Source organism: Serinus canaria, chromosome 4A (genome assembly GCF_022539315.1).
Source record: "Serinus canaria isolate serCan28SL12 chromosome 4A, serCan2020, whole genome shotgun sequence".
Taxonomy (NCBI): Eukaryota; Metazoa; Chordata; class Aves; order Passeriformes; family Fringillidae; genus Serinus; species Serinus canaria.
This window is the reverse complement of record NC_066318.1, coordinates 19409799-19425950: the sequence shown is the minus strand read 5'-3', so window position 1 is coordinate 19425950 and position 16152 is coordinate 19409799. Positions and strand designations below refer to the sequence as shown.

Here is a 16152-nt window from a genome sequence, read left to right as displayed (position 1 = left end):
AAATAAAATTAATTTTTAAAATAAATAATACAAACTTTTACCTTTAAACAACTCATTTTTAAAAGAATATCCTATAAGTTAACATAACCCATAAACACAACTATTAAAAAAACTTATAAAAATAAAAAAAAACTTTACAATTACAAATTTTCTCAGGTGGCTTGTATTTAAAAAAAACCTCATAAAACCCCTATTTTTTTCTTATAGAGGTCTCCATAATATTAACAAAAGAGTCTTCTCTCCCTAAGTAAACTAAAAAAACTATTCCAAAAATAATTAACTAAAATTTTTCATTTTATTTCTCTACATTATCAGAAAAAAAGTTACAAAAAAGAGAAAAGTATTCTAAAAATTTTACTCTAATTCTTATCACTTGTTGTAAATGATCAAATCGGCTGCCAAATTTATAAAAATATTTTATAAATTCATTAGATCGACAACCAAAAATAGAATATTATAAAACCGCCACAGCCAAGACAGCGTCAACCCCGGACTTTGACGCTGGGTGAACCTGGTTCAAACTGACATAGTGTCAGCGTCTCCCCAGAGTTTCAACTGCTCCAGGTCGCCAGCTTATATACAGTTTATTCCACCTGCAGCAGAAATGACCTAAGATTTCTGTAAGTCCCTACATATGTATAACAGGGACTATACAGATTCAGTCGCATACAAAAGTTAGTCCATAGGTTTGGTTGGTTGTCTGAGCTCCTCAAAATGGTCTTCTTTTCAGATGTAGCCCGTTCCTCAGTGTAATCTCTTCCAGGTGCCGTTCTGTGAATGTTCTGGACATTCCTGAGAAATGGCCAATGATTGCCTGGGAAGGACTCATTCATTCATTATTAATCATGATTTTATCTGAGTGAGTCTGGGAAATCTTTTGAATAGAAAGGAAGGCCCTACTTCTGGCCATGGGGGTCAGAGGCACGGTTGGATCTTTATAATTTTCATACAGTTTACAAAGCATGAATTATCTCTATCATATACTACAATCCCTCCCCATTTCTTTTACCCATATAATTCATGCTTCTAATTTATTAATTTTCTATTCCTACCCATCACCACAGAGGGTTCCTCACAAACGGAGTACCTCTTATACTATTTGGTATTCCCCTTGTGGGATGCCCAGATACACTACACTACTTCTTTCTTCAGTGTTTTGCCTTTCAAGTCTTGCCAATGCTTCTGCAGCATTGCTGTCATACTTTCTCTCCCCTAGTCACATAATCTTAGATGCATCACCTCCAGAAGCTCCCTCCAAGTCTATGGGGACTATTGCAATCTGTATTCCCCTGACTACAGAGTGGATCAATCTGATAAAACACGGAATCAACAGGGTAGGAATAGGATCACGGCTGCTGATCAGAGTACAAATATTACCTTGTTCCACTATGCTCCATCTAATAACTTGTCCCACCATGAGGACTGCAAAATCAAATTCCATTTTTGGACGGGGACATGGGCCACCTTTTTAATTTCGGCCGCCAAACCTCTTATGGCTTCCCCATAATCATCAATCTCAATGCAACCTTCTGATTCATTGAATTTCCCACACACTTCCCCTTCTTCGGCCAACAAATAGTCTAATGCTATTCGATTCTGGTACACAAAGGCTTTCACCTGTGTGTGCTGCCAACTTAGTAAATCCAGTGCTTCGGAGGTGTGATTCAATACAATTTCCATATCTGCTTGCAATCTGATCAGCCTGTTCAGTAAGTAAATCTGGGTCCTATATCCATTGCTTCCATCCTGTGCCCACGTGGCCAGCCCATAATAATCAATTATTCTTGCCGCTGGCCACTCCTCTTCCCCCCAAGCTTGCTTCACGCTTATCACCGGTCTTATCTTCTTCAGACTCCTCCTCTCCCTTTTCAAGGTCTCGTATAACAGAGCCCCTAACAGATTGCTTTTCATTCTCGGGAGAGTGAAGAAAACTGGCCTGATCACACGTAAAGTGCAAGACCCTTTCCACGTTGGGAGTAATTCACTGTATGCCACAGATCAAATAAATCCCATCCGGGGCTTTCCATTTAATGTCTATTTTCCCTGGTTCTCCACAGAATTCTCTTACACTTTCCAAGGATTGGAAAGGGTTGGCTCCTGGACTTTGGACCCAGCACAACCCTATTCTTTCATCCCACTCACAATTTGTATCATTTTTCAGGCTCCAATACCCAAAGGAGGGGCAGGGAGCCATACCTTGCTTTTTGAATCAGAATTCACCATCAAAGTAGACACACAGGGAGTGTATCCCACCATTTCAGTGTATTCTCTCCCTTTTTGACTGACACAAATTGAGCTAATCACTCTTTGGTCCAAAACCCACCCCTCAGGCCTCCGTACCAATTTTGAGACCCTCAGGCAATCCCATTTCTGAAGGTGCTCTGGTGCCAAACCTTCCCCTTTCCAGGGCCATTTCTCCGCAGATTTCAGCCCCCCACAAATCCAACAGTTTGATAAACCCAACTCTGTTGCAATTTCTTGAATCAGATCAATGAATAAGTTCCTATCTGGGGAAGGTAATTCCCCATCAGCATATTGTTTTTCCAAGGCCTCATACTGTTCACTCAGTGTTTTCAACCTTTCCTGGTCAATCCTCCGTTTCCTCAATTCTGACTCCCTTCTTTTCATTTCTTGAATTATTTCTTTAATTTTTCCTTCAGGATTCTCATCATCTTTGTTGTTCACACCACAAACCACCCTATCATATTGCAGGCACACACTGCCATCATTTGCCTGTGCCAGATCCAATATGAATGGGTCCTTGTTCCGGGTAATTTTATTGTCAAATTTCGTATTCTTTGTCACCCAATACATTTTCCCATTAATTGTGCATATCCCCAACCTTGTGCTATCATAGCACAAAGGGTTCACCTGGTGATATGCAATAAAGATTGATTCTGTCTTTCCCCCGACCCACATAGTTCGATTACACTGGTCACAAATGGGGATTGACATCTGTTCCATAACACGTTTTTTCCTCTGGAACCCATGATCGTTTGACTGCCCATTCCTTAACCCTGCCTCGGGATTGATGCACCAAGTCCCAATTTCCAATTCACACAATTTCACCCGAGTGCCATTTTTCCAACAGTACCTGCTAGTTCCGTTCAGACATTCCTCTGGGGCTTGGTATGTCGAGAGTACCCCGTCCCCTGCAACTGGGACCACCTGAGTGCATTTTCCACACTCATCCATGGAGCTTTCACTTCCATATTTCCTGGGGATCTCAGTGCTCAGACTCTGCGTCCCGCACATGACTAGGCTCAGGCCAATCAGGATTCCCACTAGGCGTACTCCTCTGCCTTTGCCTCCGCCCCCTGGGGTGCTACCAGCGGCGAGAAAGACCATCTTCACGGCAGCAGAAGTATTCTTCAGGGAAGACGCCCTCGGACCTAGCCGCATACCTCCTCTTAAAGGCACCCCACCGAGACACCCTGATTGCATCGGAACTGCATGAGACCTTCCTTGATGGATTTCCGGCACTCCACATCCAGGATTTCTGCTTGGGACCTAAGCTTCCCACGCACCCTGTTTTGAAAAATGTGAAACCACTCCTGAGAATCTAATTCAATGATCCCCAAACTTGTGGCTAAGCTCAGGATATGGTCAGTCAAATCAAGTTCTTTCTCCAAACACTGGGTGCAGAGTCCCTTTGGCCTCTGTCCCCTTCTGCAATGAACTACAAAAACCCCTTGACAATATTCACACTTAAATCACAAAAATCACACAAATGGATAGCATACACAATCTGACTGTATACAATTTATCTGCTCGTTGCTGGTCATTTACGAGGACGTTGGAGTCGGACCTTCAAGTCGCCGGGGGAAGAAATGACCCTCCAATCGGGTGCCTCCTCCTGCTGTTTGACTTTTTTCACCCTAGACGCGTGCATCCAGCCCTTCTCCGCTGTCCAAATGGCCCTGTCTGTTGTCAGGAGCACAAGAAAAGGACCCTCCCAGTGAGGAGAGAGTGGTGGCTCTTTCCACACTTTTACAAACACCTTGTCCCCAGGCTGAATTTTGTGAATAGCGAACTCCAGAGGAGAATTCTATGTCACTATTCCCTGCTTTCGAAGTTCCTGTAAGTTTCTGTTGAACGCAACCAAGTATGGTTGAATCTGACCATCCTCAGATCTGGGGTGTCCCATTGGCATCCCATGCTTGTATGGCATTCCATATAGCATTTCGAACTGTGAGAGCCCCATCTTTCTGAATGAGGCATGGTTTGGATATTAAGCAAAGCCAAGGGCAGACACTTCAACCAGGACATCTTTGTCTCCAAAATTGTGGGAACTCAGCACATCACTCCTGATGTCCAGAGCTGCTGGGGGAGCCCTTGGGGGGCTCAGGAGCCTTGGAATGTTGCCAAAAGCACTTGGTGGCTTGATTTTGATCCATCTAGGGATGTGCCACCGATGTATGAGGAGATGGAACCTGTGGGAATCACTCAGGTGTGAATGGTGAAGGGAAAACATAATTATAGGGTAAATCACAGATTTTGGGGTTTTAGTGCAGGGGGGTTGTGGAGACAAGATGGAGGAATCAAGGCATGTCACAAGACTCTTCTTTCTTCTTCTTGTCATCCATCTTCTGCTGTGGTGTTGGCACTTGGGGATTGGTCTGGGGTGAGGGTGTACTTGGTGACAAGGGTGATAGGTATTGGAGATAAAAAGTAAATATGATATACGTAGTTTTTGTTATAAAAGACGTGACCGCCTTGGGGGTGGGCAGAGTGCCTTTGGCTGCTGTGCTAGTCAGATCCAAGTCAAGCAGAGAAGGGACTTTGTAGATAAGAAACAATAAACAATTCTGAAGACCGAAAAAACCTAGAGTTCAGACTCATCTTTTGAGGCCCAGCGTGCAAGAACCATCCTAAGCGTGTTTGGAAGCAGAGACAAACAGCCGAACCCCATACAAAATCAATTTTGATAACTGTGCCTTCAAAGTTTGATTCATTCTTTCCACTTGTCCTGAATTCTGGGGGTGCCACAGAGTGTGGTACTCCTATCGAATGCCCAAAGCATCAGACATTTACTTAATAACCTTTGATGGAAAATGTGTTCCCTGATTCGAATCAATGTAATTCACTACACTATATCAGGGCATAATTTCCTCCAACATTTTTCTGGCCACTGTCTGGGCCGTTGCTCGAGAGCTGGGGAAGGCTTCTACCCAATGAGTCAATTTATCCACAATTATCAATACAAATTTGAACCTTCCCACTTTTGGCAATTCAGTTTAATCAACTTGAATTCTTTCAAATGGTCGGTACGCAATGGGGCAACTCCCCAGGGCAGCCTTCCTGGCTCTTGATTTGTTTACCTTTTGACAAATCAAACACCCTTGTTTCTCCTGTCTTGCCAATTCATAAATTCCCTTGCACCCGAAAAAATTTTAGAAATTGCTCTGCCAGGGCCTGTGCCCCCCAGTGTGTTTTCTGGTGCAACCTTCGCATAATTCTCCTAGTAAATCCTCTGGAAACTAATTCCCTCCCATGAGATAACCTCCACTTACCTTCTTTCAATTCACCACCGATCTTTTCATAGCATTCAATTTCCTTTGGGGAGAGCTGAGGGGAATTGCCAGGGGTTTCTTCCCTTTCAATCTCTGGGGTACTTTACCACCATAAGTGCCGCAGTTTTGGCCTCCTGATCCTGAAATTGTTCCCTCTGGTTCGGAACTGAATTCCTGTCTGAATGCCCCTTCACATGGACCACCACAAATTCATCCGTCCCTCTCAATCCTTCCAGAATTTGTGAAATCAAATCCGCATGCATCAGTTCTTTTCCCCTTGTATTGATCAGTCCCCTTTCTTCCCAAATTTTTCCAAATGTATGAACCACCCAGAAGGCATACCTTGAATCAGTGAAAATTGTTCCCTTTTTCACTTTCATTCTTTTCAATGTCCTCAAAACTACATACAATTTGAATGCTTGTGCAGACCAGCTTGCATTCAGGGGACCTGGTTCTATCACTTCCTCTGTCATGCCGTCCACGACCGCATATCCTGATTGTCTTTTCCCTTCAACCATTCTGCTTGACCCATCTACAAACCACTTTTCCCCTTCCACTTTTCCCCTTCATCTAATTCTTCTTCTAAATCCTCCCTAATCTTGGTTTGCAGTTCGACTGTTTCCACGCAGTCATGAACTAATTTCTCTGCCACCTCCCCAAACAGAAACTGTGCAGGGTTCTGCACAGCTGTTGTTCTCAATTCCAAGTCCTGTGAATGAATCAAAATGGCCTCATACTTCAGCAACCTTGCATCCGTGAGCCACTTGTCCGCTTTCTGTTGTAGTATGCCCCGCACGTTGTGCAGCACAAATACTACCAGGGGCGCTCCAAAAGTCACTTTTTTCGCTTCTTCCACTAGCAAAGCCACAGTTACAATAGCCTGCAAACACGTGGGCCAGTCTCGGCTGACTGGGTCCAAAAGCTGGGACAAGCACTCTACAGGCTTCCTGATTCTCACCCAGTCTTGCGTCAGCACCCCGTATGCTGTGTGGTTGCTAGCATCCAAAAACAACTGAAAAGGTTTCCTGACATCAGGGAGGCTCAACACTGGCGCTGCCGTGAGTGCCTCCTGGACTCCCTTAAACTCTTCCTCATCCTTTTGTGTCCATTTCATCCTATCTGTGGTGAGTTTCTCATAGAGAAATTTCACCTTTTCACTATAACTTTCAATCCACTGCCGACAATACCCCAACAATCCCAAAAGCTGCCGGACCTGTCTTTTCGTCTGCAGGGGTGGTAAAGCAATAATCCCTGCCACCCTCTCTGGATCCAATTTCTTTTTCCCCTTTGTTAACCAATGTCCCAGATATGTGACCTCCGGTTCTGTGAACTGCAATTTCGTTTTTGAAACTTCAATCCCCTTTCTCCCAAAAAATTCAAAAGCCCAATTGTGCTCATCCTTAGCTCCTCCTCCCCTTTCCCTGCAACCAACAAGTCATCTACGTATTGTAGAAGCTTTGTTCCTTCTGTGGGTACAAACTCACTCAAACCTGCTCAAGTGCCTGCCCAAATAAGTTTGGAGAATCCACAAAGCCCTGAGGCAACGAAGTCCACCTGAGCTGCTGCTTCCTATTTGTCTCCGGACCTTCCCATTGAAATGCGAAATAATCGTGACTGCCTTCATCCAGAGGACACGTCCAGAAAGCACCCTTTAAATCAATCACGCTGTACCACGCATCTTCAGGTGAGAGATTGTTTAACAAAGTGTAAGGATTCGAAACAGTGGGAAACAGAGTCTTAGTTCTCTGATTCACAGCCCGTAAATCTTGCACCAGCCTAAAGTTGCCGTCCAGTTTTCTCACTGCCAGAATCGGGGTATTATGTCGTGACATGCAGTGTTCCTTTCTTTATTAATTCGTCAATCACTGGTTTCAAGCCCCTCCTCCCTTCCATGGAGAGGGGGTATTGTTTGACCCTTATAGGGTCTTTGGGTCTCTCAATATCCACCCAAATCGCTTCTATGTCCAACCTCCCAGCTTCTCCCGGGACATATCACACCCTCGGGTCTATTTTCTCCTCATCAGGGGCAGTGAGGCTATAAAGCTTCACTTTGAGCTGAGCTCTCTCCACCGATAGCCCAACTCCCAAAGCAACCACCATGTCCTGCCCCAGCAAGTTAAAGTCTGCGTCCTTTGCTAATAAAATATTACCAAAGTGCCTTCTGTTTCCTGTGCTTATTTCAACGTTCTTTACGTATGGGATCCCCTTTTGCCCCTGTTACCACCATGGAATCATTGCTCAAAGAGCATCCCTTTGGTATTTGTAACACCGTCGTCCACTCTGCTCCTGAATCCACCATAAACTGTAGTTCTTCTTTGAGGGTCCCACTTTTAATTTTATCAAAGGCACCCTAGATGTTCTGGTACCCAAACTGAAAAGCCCCTGACACCCCTAATCTTCCTGAAACATTTCCTGAGCCTTGGCTCTGTTGGGGCAATTTCGTTTAATGTGCCCCTTTTGTTTGCAGTAATAGCACTCAAACTCCCGCTTTTGCTCACCCGAACCCTTGTCCTGAGCCTGAGACAGACCTGTTTTCTTTGTCGGTGCCTTTTTCGCCGTATCCTTTCCCCGTTCCTGTTTCTGAGCCTCTCTCACCACTGCCACCAGGACTTTAGCTTGTATTTTCTGTTTTTCCTCGTCCTGGCGCATGTAGACTTTCTGAGCCTCCCGCAACAGTTCCTGCAGTCCTTGTTCCTGCCAGCCATCTATTTTCTCCAATTTCTTTCAAATATCTTCCCAAGATTTTTGCCACAAACTGAGTTTTCAACAACACCATCCCCACTGGGGAATCGGGGTCCGTCCCTGAATACATCCTCAAACCCTTTCGGAGTCTCTCCAACCACTCCGTAGGTGTTTCATCGTTCCCTTGACATTCTCTGAGCACTTTGCTCATGTTCTGCCCTTCTGGTACCGCCTCCCTGATACCTTGAATCACCATATTTCTCAGATTTATCATCTTCCGCCTCCCCTCTTCCGTCTGGGCTTCCCAAGACGGCTTTTGGTTTGGCCACCGTTCATCCCCGGACCCCCCCGTTCGGGTTTCACCTTTCCCAATCCTTGATCACAGCTGATCGGATCATGTCTCTTCCCTCATTATTAAATAACGACCTGAGGATCGCTTGGAGATCCTCATAAGTGTATATGCTTGTTCCCAAAAACTCATCCTCTCCGCTACTCCTAGTGGGTCATCCATCAGCTTTCCCATCTCCTTTTTGAACGCCCTTACGCCCTTACATCATGTCAATCAGGGTGTGGACATATCCAATCACCCCTGGAGCCATCGGTACCTCCCGTAAGGGATAGATACCAAGTTTTTCCTCCTCAACCCCACTTTCCCCCATGGTTGACCTCCTCATTCTCCTCCTAGTTCAGCGTGCCGGGGGAGAGACACCCACCGGTGTCCCTGGTGACACCCACCCCCTTCTCTTTGACTTTCGGGGATACTTGTGGCTGCTCTGCAGCCGTGTGGCCATGTGGGGGAGCAGATGCCGCCACTTGTTCTGGTAGCAGCAATGGTGCAGTCACCTGAAGTTGCGGCACCCCCACCTCGGGAGGCATCCCCAGCACCGCTTATGCCAGCGCAGGATCTGGCTGCTGTGGAGCCACAAGGTAAGGTGGTGGAAGATTTTCCAAAGGTTCCCACTCCCTCCCTGCTTTCGCCGCACGCTGGCAGGCTCTCACTGGGTACAGACTCGGGCGAGCATGCCTCCACATGTCTGCATACTCAATTTCCTCAAGATCCCATGGACTGCAACCGTTCACATGGTCAAACACTCACAGGTCCAATTTTTAAACATGACGAATATCGGCCAGACCATGTACTGTCCGATCTCCCTCCCTCCCCATTTCTCCATACCTAAATGGATCATCTTTTCCTTGGGTTTTCCCCACCTCCGCAGATTCCCATCCCAGTGTTCCAGCATCCACCCCAGAGGACTATCTCAGGGTATTTCTGGTAACACTCTCCCAGGGACCTGAGGGATTTTCTCCTGGGTTTTCTTTTGTTCCTTGCCCTTTCCCAACCTCATTTTCTCAAGGAAGGTTACTATTTTCCTTACCTTCTGTCGCTTTCCCGGGACTTTCGTCTCAAGTCCCGATTCTTTTTCCAACATCGGGTTTCCCGGCTTGCGAAAAGTTGAGTTCTGTGTGTTTCTTTTATAGTTGTAGGGTAATAAAGTTTTCCCCTCTTATTCCTAAGCTGGAGCCTGCTTTGCTCTATTTCTGATCACATGTCACAGCAGACACCAGGGAGCAAGCATTTTCATGGGGGCAGTGGCACTGCGCCAGGCTCAAACCATGACACCTTTTAAAATTTTAAACCTACTTTACCTTTCTCTTAAGCCTATTTCACAACAAAAAATGAATACACTAGTAATTAACCAACACCAAACCGACCACACTCTTTAATACATGGGAAACATGCCATTCACTTTTGTTAAAATTTTAGAAGTTTAATAGTAATGAAAATAGTAATAAAAATTAGGATAATAAGAAACAATAAAAAGCAAAGAATTACAGACTTCCAGGTGCCTGGCACTCTGCCACAAAGCACACCTTGCTAACAAAGGATTACCCCTTAAAGCAACAGCCTATTGTATATTCATATATCTCATACATGATTCAAACATTCCTTTCACACTAGGGTGTTTCTGCTTTTTAGCTTCCCCACCCCCTCTTGAAAACCAGTCTTCTTGGTTCCTCTAAGTCTGAGCTTTCCCGATAAGGAAGCAATAATTTTTTCTTGGGATCTTGGCGTCTGCTTGCTGTTATCTCTATCCAGATAGGATAATGTGAAGAATTTCTTGATTTCCTTGAGCTAGTTACAAAAAGTATCTTACATCACATAGTTTCTATTTTAATATTATGCTATAGCCTTAAAACTATGTTTACCACACTACTTGAAAGAGATTAATAGAGCACTACTTAAAGGAGATTAATACAGCATAACTTTCAAAAATATAACACATATTCATGTTAACATTTGCAAAGAACCAATATTATAATATGTATCTACATCAGTATCTTACCTAAAAAATCTCAAAATTAACAAAATCTCAAACTAACAAACCAAAACCACTACACAAAATTAATATTTCTACCAAATTTAAAATTAAACCACCAGATAGCCCTGAACTCTAAAGAACTTCTAATATGTGTACTTGGAACAGAATTGTTCTTCTATAACAGCATAAATGAAAACCCGCTATACACATGAAAATTTGAGAGAGTGAGACCAGCTTATCACATATAAGAAACATACTGCATAATTACAAATCAAAAGCCCATTTCTGGAATTTTGATAGATAGCATTTAACTGCATACAACTATACCAAAACAAGACCAATTACAAAATAACCAGGTTGTCCTTAAAGAGTTAAGAATCTTACTACTGCCAACAGGCTCTAAAGTTATTTTTCTATTAAAATCCTTAGTTGCAGACTTAGATCAGATCTTTCCCCTGCTGTGGGAGCCAAAATATATGCAGGTAACCAAGATGGCCAAAATCCACATATGAAGTATGTTATGAGTAAAAAAAGGTTACCCATTTTTTTAAAGGTTGAAGATTTACCAGTTGAGCCCCTTCTGGCAGAGGAGAGTTCTTTGTAAGAGTCGGTCGTTAACTCCCTATTGTTGAGAATTCCCCTTTTTGTCAGTACGACCAGGCCTGCTGCCAGGAGGATGGCGTCCCCCAAGATTGTGAAAGGAGGGGACATTGGAGTTGACATGCAAATAACCTCAGACCCAGAATGACCCAAGAGAGGCAACCCCCACCCTCCCCCTCCCCCCCCCAGCCAACCCAGGAAAAAGACCCTCAAAACAATGAGCCAACACAGAATTGAGAGATTGGGGTGATGTCTGATGTGAGGAATGGAATCTGGAGTGTGAAAAATGCGTATTTTATGACTGGCTTTTCGCAAATATTAAAATGAATATTATATGTGTTGTGTTAGAAAGTAACGCTGTATTAATTCTCTTCAGTAGTGTGTGAAATATAGTTTTAGGTTATAAAAATTGTTAAAATAGAAACTATGCTATGTAGGATACTTTTTTTTTAAAAAGAAAGGACTTGCAGCGAGATAGCAGCCACAGGACACCTAAATCTTTCAGAGAAAAAAGAATTTATTGCTCCCTTATCAGAAAAAATTAACTTCTTCCCACCTCGAAGGCACTGTTAGGATTAGGAGGAAGAAGCTGACGATGACCAGGCCGAATCCTGTGTTTGAATGGAATTTATGCATCATGCATGAAGTGTATGAATATGCAACAGGCTGTTGTTTTTAAGGGTTAATCCTTTGTTAACGGGTGTCCTTTTTCGGGCTTGTGCTGCTGAGAAAAAGGTACCCGGACGTCCATAACTCTTTGTTTTTATTGTCTCATATTGTCTTAATTCAAATTGTCTAAATTATTATTACTCTAATTGTATTACTATTTTTATAACTATTTTATTATTATTAAATATTTAAAAATTTAAAAAACAAGTGATTGGTGTTTTTCACATGGAGTCTGCTCGGACCCTTTTTGCCTCTCATCCTAACCTGAGAGCATGTAGGCTGGGGTGAGGACCCTGAATGTCGAGCCATAAAAGTGGACAATCTCCTGGTGCTCTTGTGAAGACAGAATCCCCCCCTCTGCCTGCCAACTGGTGGACCCCCCTGCGCTTTTGCTCCTCCTCTGTGCCACACTCTGGAAGCAGTGGCGGCGTGAGTGTGACCTGTCAATTCCTCCCACCTGAGCTGATTTTTAAAAAAGGCTTTAAAAAGGAAAAGGATCTCCTGCCCTATTCATTTTAAAGTATATAGAATAGATTTATTCCATCACCACGCTGGCAAAACAGCAAACACAGACACTGCTAAGCTTAATCTATTTTAGCAAGGGCAAAAAGCGCGTGCCACAGGCCTGTGCACTGCTTTAACGCAACATGAGGCCTGGCACAGGCACATTGCTTTACAGGGCTGTGATTTTACAACCTCTAAGCTTCTTTAATCCCTCTTCCCCCACCTCCCCCCCACCACAAGTAGGCTTAAGCGTATGGGGAAAATGCACTTAAGTCGTTAATATCCTGTTATCTTCTTTGAGTGAATTCCTTTTCTCTCAGCTGATAGTAAACAACCTAAAGCAAACACAGATACCTAAAATTTCCACACTGAGTAATTTTAGGATCTCTCAGGGACAAGGTTGCTCTTTGTGGGAAAACAATTCTTGAAACAACTTTGTCATCACCAATCTGTTTTTAACCTTTTCCTCCCAACACCTGTCCCATAGTGAAACACTTTTAATAGCAATAGCAAATAGCAAATTTAACAGCAATACCAAACCCAGTATACCCTGTACAGGTGTATCTTAGAATTGCAATCTTAGAAAGCTTTTTCTACTCTTTTTATGGAATTAGCCTTCCTTTCATTAATATCATTACAATTACTTTCAAATTAATCACTTACTGCTTTTCTGGAGTGCTATTTTGTAAACAAACCCAGCAGAGGTACAACAGCAATCAAAAGCAGCATTTAAGAAAACGTTTGCATGCTGCACACGTTTTCTTAAATGCTGCAACGTCAGTTCTCGCTTCCGCTCCCCTCCTCTGCTCCCGAGCACTGCGCGGGCAGAGGCCGAGACGGGGTCCCGAGCGTGGGGCGGCGACGCTCGGCCTCGCCTCGAACTCCAACTCCCAGCAGGCAGCAGGGCGCGCGACCCCGGAAGTGGACGGAGCCTTTTCTCCCGCGGCAGTTACGGCGTTGGGCTGGGGATCGCGCCGGACCGGCGGGGCGGTGAGTGTTAGCGGCTGATCTTCCGCAGGGTACAGGAGCGCGGCGCGGCCGCAGCTGCTCAGGGGGATGTGGCACCGCTCCCTGCAGCGGGCTGTCCCCAGCCGGGGAGCCAGCCTGCGGCGGAGCTCGTGGAGCGATGTCAGGCCCGTGGGGCCACTCGCGCGCATCTCGATGCCCGTGGGAAAGGCAATGCCTCACCGCTTTATTCAGAACAGCCTGAGAGGCCTTTTCGGTTGCAGTGTCTATTTGGTACCTAAAAAGCGAGAGTTGGTCGCTGTGTTCAAGCGGGAAGTGTGTTACCCTGCCCGAGTATGGGAAAATAGCAAGAAAAGCATCATTTTGGCCATGTAAAAGACTTATGAAATTCTAAATCCACATTGAAACGATTAGATGTCGTAATTTTAAAGATTTCCCTAGAACCCCCTTCCCTAGAAGTGCTTCCCACCACCACTGGCTAAGTGCTTTTAAAAATTTAGGCAATCCATCTTTAGTTTTGCTACTTTGGAACGATGCTGGTGCAACAGTTTGCTTCTGTGACCTATATAAAAATTTGGACCTAAAGCATGAGGTTTGATTCTCTAGTTTTAAGCATTCATCTTGTTACAGGCTGGTCTCGCATAACCCAGCAAAGTCATATGCAGTGTTTTTTAATTTGTCAGATGGTGATGGAAACATTAAGTACTGCAGTATATAAGAAAGTTAAAGTTTCTTGAACTCCAATAACAATAACATTCTTCTTTATATCTAACTGGAAGTTCTTATAGGCTAATTCTAGAGATATGGAAAATTTTCCTCTCTTTGTATGCAAAGTTCTTTTCACTTATTTTTGATTAACAAAAGTGCTTAAGTGACTATATGGTGACTTTTCTTAGAAATAAAATCTGATTAAAATTTTTAAGGTTCAGCATAACATCTGAATCTGTCCAGGTATTGTTATTTGATTCTAAATTTTAGTGATGAAAAAGATTGGAAGCAAGACTGACTTGTTGGAAAAGGAACTTCCATTAATCTTTTTTTTCCCTTTAGGACAAAGCCATATGGAGACTAGTTTATGATAGACGGCTTTGCTGGCAGAAGAAAGGCATCACTTAGGCAGTAGTTTTGATGAAAAAATTAAGAGACATTTTATGGAATGTCTGTTGATTATTGTATATCACCTCTGTCTTCGCTGGCCGGGGGCTATGTACAAACCACGAACTGGATGGGACTGCTGTGGGAACATGCCTTGAGCTGTTTTATTTTTCAGCATCAGTCTCATTACATGGTTATGACAGTGGGAAGATGCGAGCAGCTCACATCCCAAGCAGCAGACAAAGAACTTAATGTTACAACTTACTTTATAACTTTTTTGACCAATCACACAAAGCAGAAGCATATTGACAGTGGTTCCATCCAACCGCTAGAAGCACACTTACCCTCAGTTAAAACAATGCTTGCTTATTTCGAATACAATGCCTGCTTGTAAGCTTTCAAACACAATGCACAGAGCTCCATTATTAAGCTTCAAACTTCCTAATATCTTGCTAGATAAACTTTTCTGCAGCTTAGGAAGTTAGCCTAGACAAGCGTTAATACACAGACTATTGTTCTACTCGTCCTTGCTTTTCTACTTTTTAAATAATTTTTCTGCTGACCTATCTCATGGCTACTGCTTGGCTCTAATCACAGTTCTGCTGTCCCTGAGGCCTGCCTTTTGCAGCTTTCCCAAAACCCTCTGATTTTGTGGATTCCCACAATGCAAGTCTTTTTAACATCACTGTTAATATGCCAATAGATTCCTAGATATTTTTGGATTCACTAAGGATTTATATCATCTGAAGGGTGTAAGAATGTGGGGGGGAAAGGCCATCCTAAGAACTTCATGTGCCTCCTTTTCATGTTCAGCATTCCTTAATTCTCTGGCCAACATTTAATTTTCTGGAAGACAAGAAAGAAACACCAGTATCTTCATATATTACAGTGATTAATACTCTAATTAATACTTTCCTAATCTCACTTTGTCATGTAGCTAAGCTCTCTGTTGTCTTGAAAACGAAATGTGTTTGGATTTATGAATATCATTCATAGGAATGTCTCTATTTTAAAAAGTAATTTCTCTTAGGACAGTGATTGAAAGAAGACTAAGAGACTGGCAGGTAATACTGAAATGACTTCATAACCCCCAGCACCTCATTTTAGAGTCCCGTTCAGAATGTGAAGGATGTCATTCACCTACCAGTTGATGCCTTAAGCTTTGACATGACTTAAAATGAACAAACAATTTTAAAAAACCAAAAACCCACAAAACACAAACAAAACCCCAAAACAAAAACACCCCCAAAAAACTCAACCACATAAAACACCCCAAAAAAAACCCAAAAACAAAAGACAGAGAAGAAACCCCATCAGATTCTCCTCCCACATCTGCTTGGAAATATGGCCTTAGCCCAAAGATTGCTGAAGAAAATCTAGAACTAGAACTTTAAAAGCTCATACATTTTGCATGCATTAAATACAATTGGAGCTAGCTACTGCATATCCAAATAAGCCATATTTTGTGCATGGATTAAAAATGGCATAATGTTAAACTTGAAGGTTTTGATTGTCCTCTGAGTAATTCAGTTGAGATAGGAACATTTACAGCAATGCACAAATCAGTCATTCCAGTGAATCTGTCATTACTTTTGCCATCATTTTATATGATGTTTTGTAGTTCATTCTAGTGTCACAGTTTAAATTGCAGATGGAGAAGCATTTGAATTTTGTTATTCCTAGTTAAGCCATGCCTGTTTCAGCTGATGAAACTGTGGGGAACGTGGCTGTGAGAGATACAGTCCTTACTCCAGCTGGAATTGAAGGATTACAAGGTTTGTATCAGATGCTAATTATTGCAA

General features: G+C 43.2%; 2 protein-coding genes across 8 annotated transcripts in view; one reads left to right on the top strand and one right to left on the bottom strand.

Annotated features, from left to right (window-relative positions):
• Positions 1–287: 287 nt before the first annotated feature.
• On the bottom strand, positions 288–11272 carry LOC108962034 (uncharacterized). The gene is made up of 2 exons (XM_030228785.2): positions 9572–11272; positions 288–3528 (listed from the first exon to the last, which is right to left on the bottom strand). The coding sequence occupies exon 2, from the start codon at positions 3442–3444 to the stop codon at positions 2158–2160; it is 1287 nt and encodes a 428-aa protein (XP_030084645.1). The 5' UTR covers positions 3445–3528; positions 9572–11272; the 3' UTR covers positions 288–2157.
• Positions 11273–11986: 714 nt separating this feature from the next.
• Positions 11987–16152, top strand: part of RPGRIP1L (RPGRIP1 like) — a 45106-nt gene continuing 40940 nt past the window's right edge. The window contains exons 1-2 of one of the 7 annotated variants that reach the window (XR_007777595.1): positions 11987–13279; positions 16034–16125. Coding sequence is in view for 5 of the 7 variants with exons in the window: in XM_018914125.3 (XP_018769670.1) it covers positions 16041–16125 (85 nt within the window). In the remaining 2 variants the exon portion in view is untranslated. Of the gene's footprint in view, positions 13280–15989; positions 16126–16152 lie in introns of all 7 variants that reach the window. The other 6 variants (XM_018914125.3, XM_018914122.3, XM_050974401.1 and 3 more) reach the window with 6 other exon arrangements.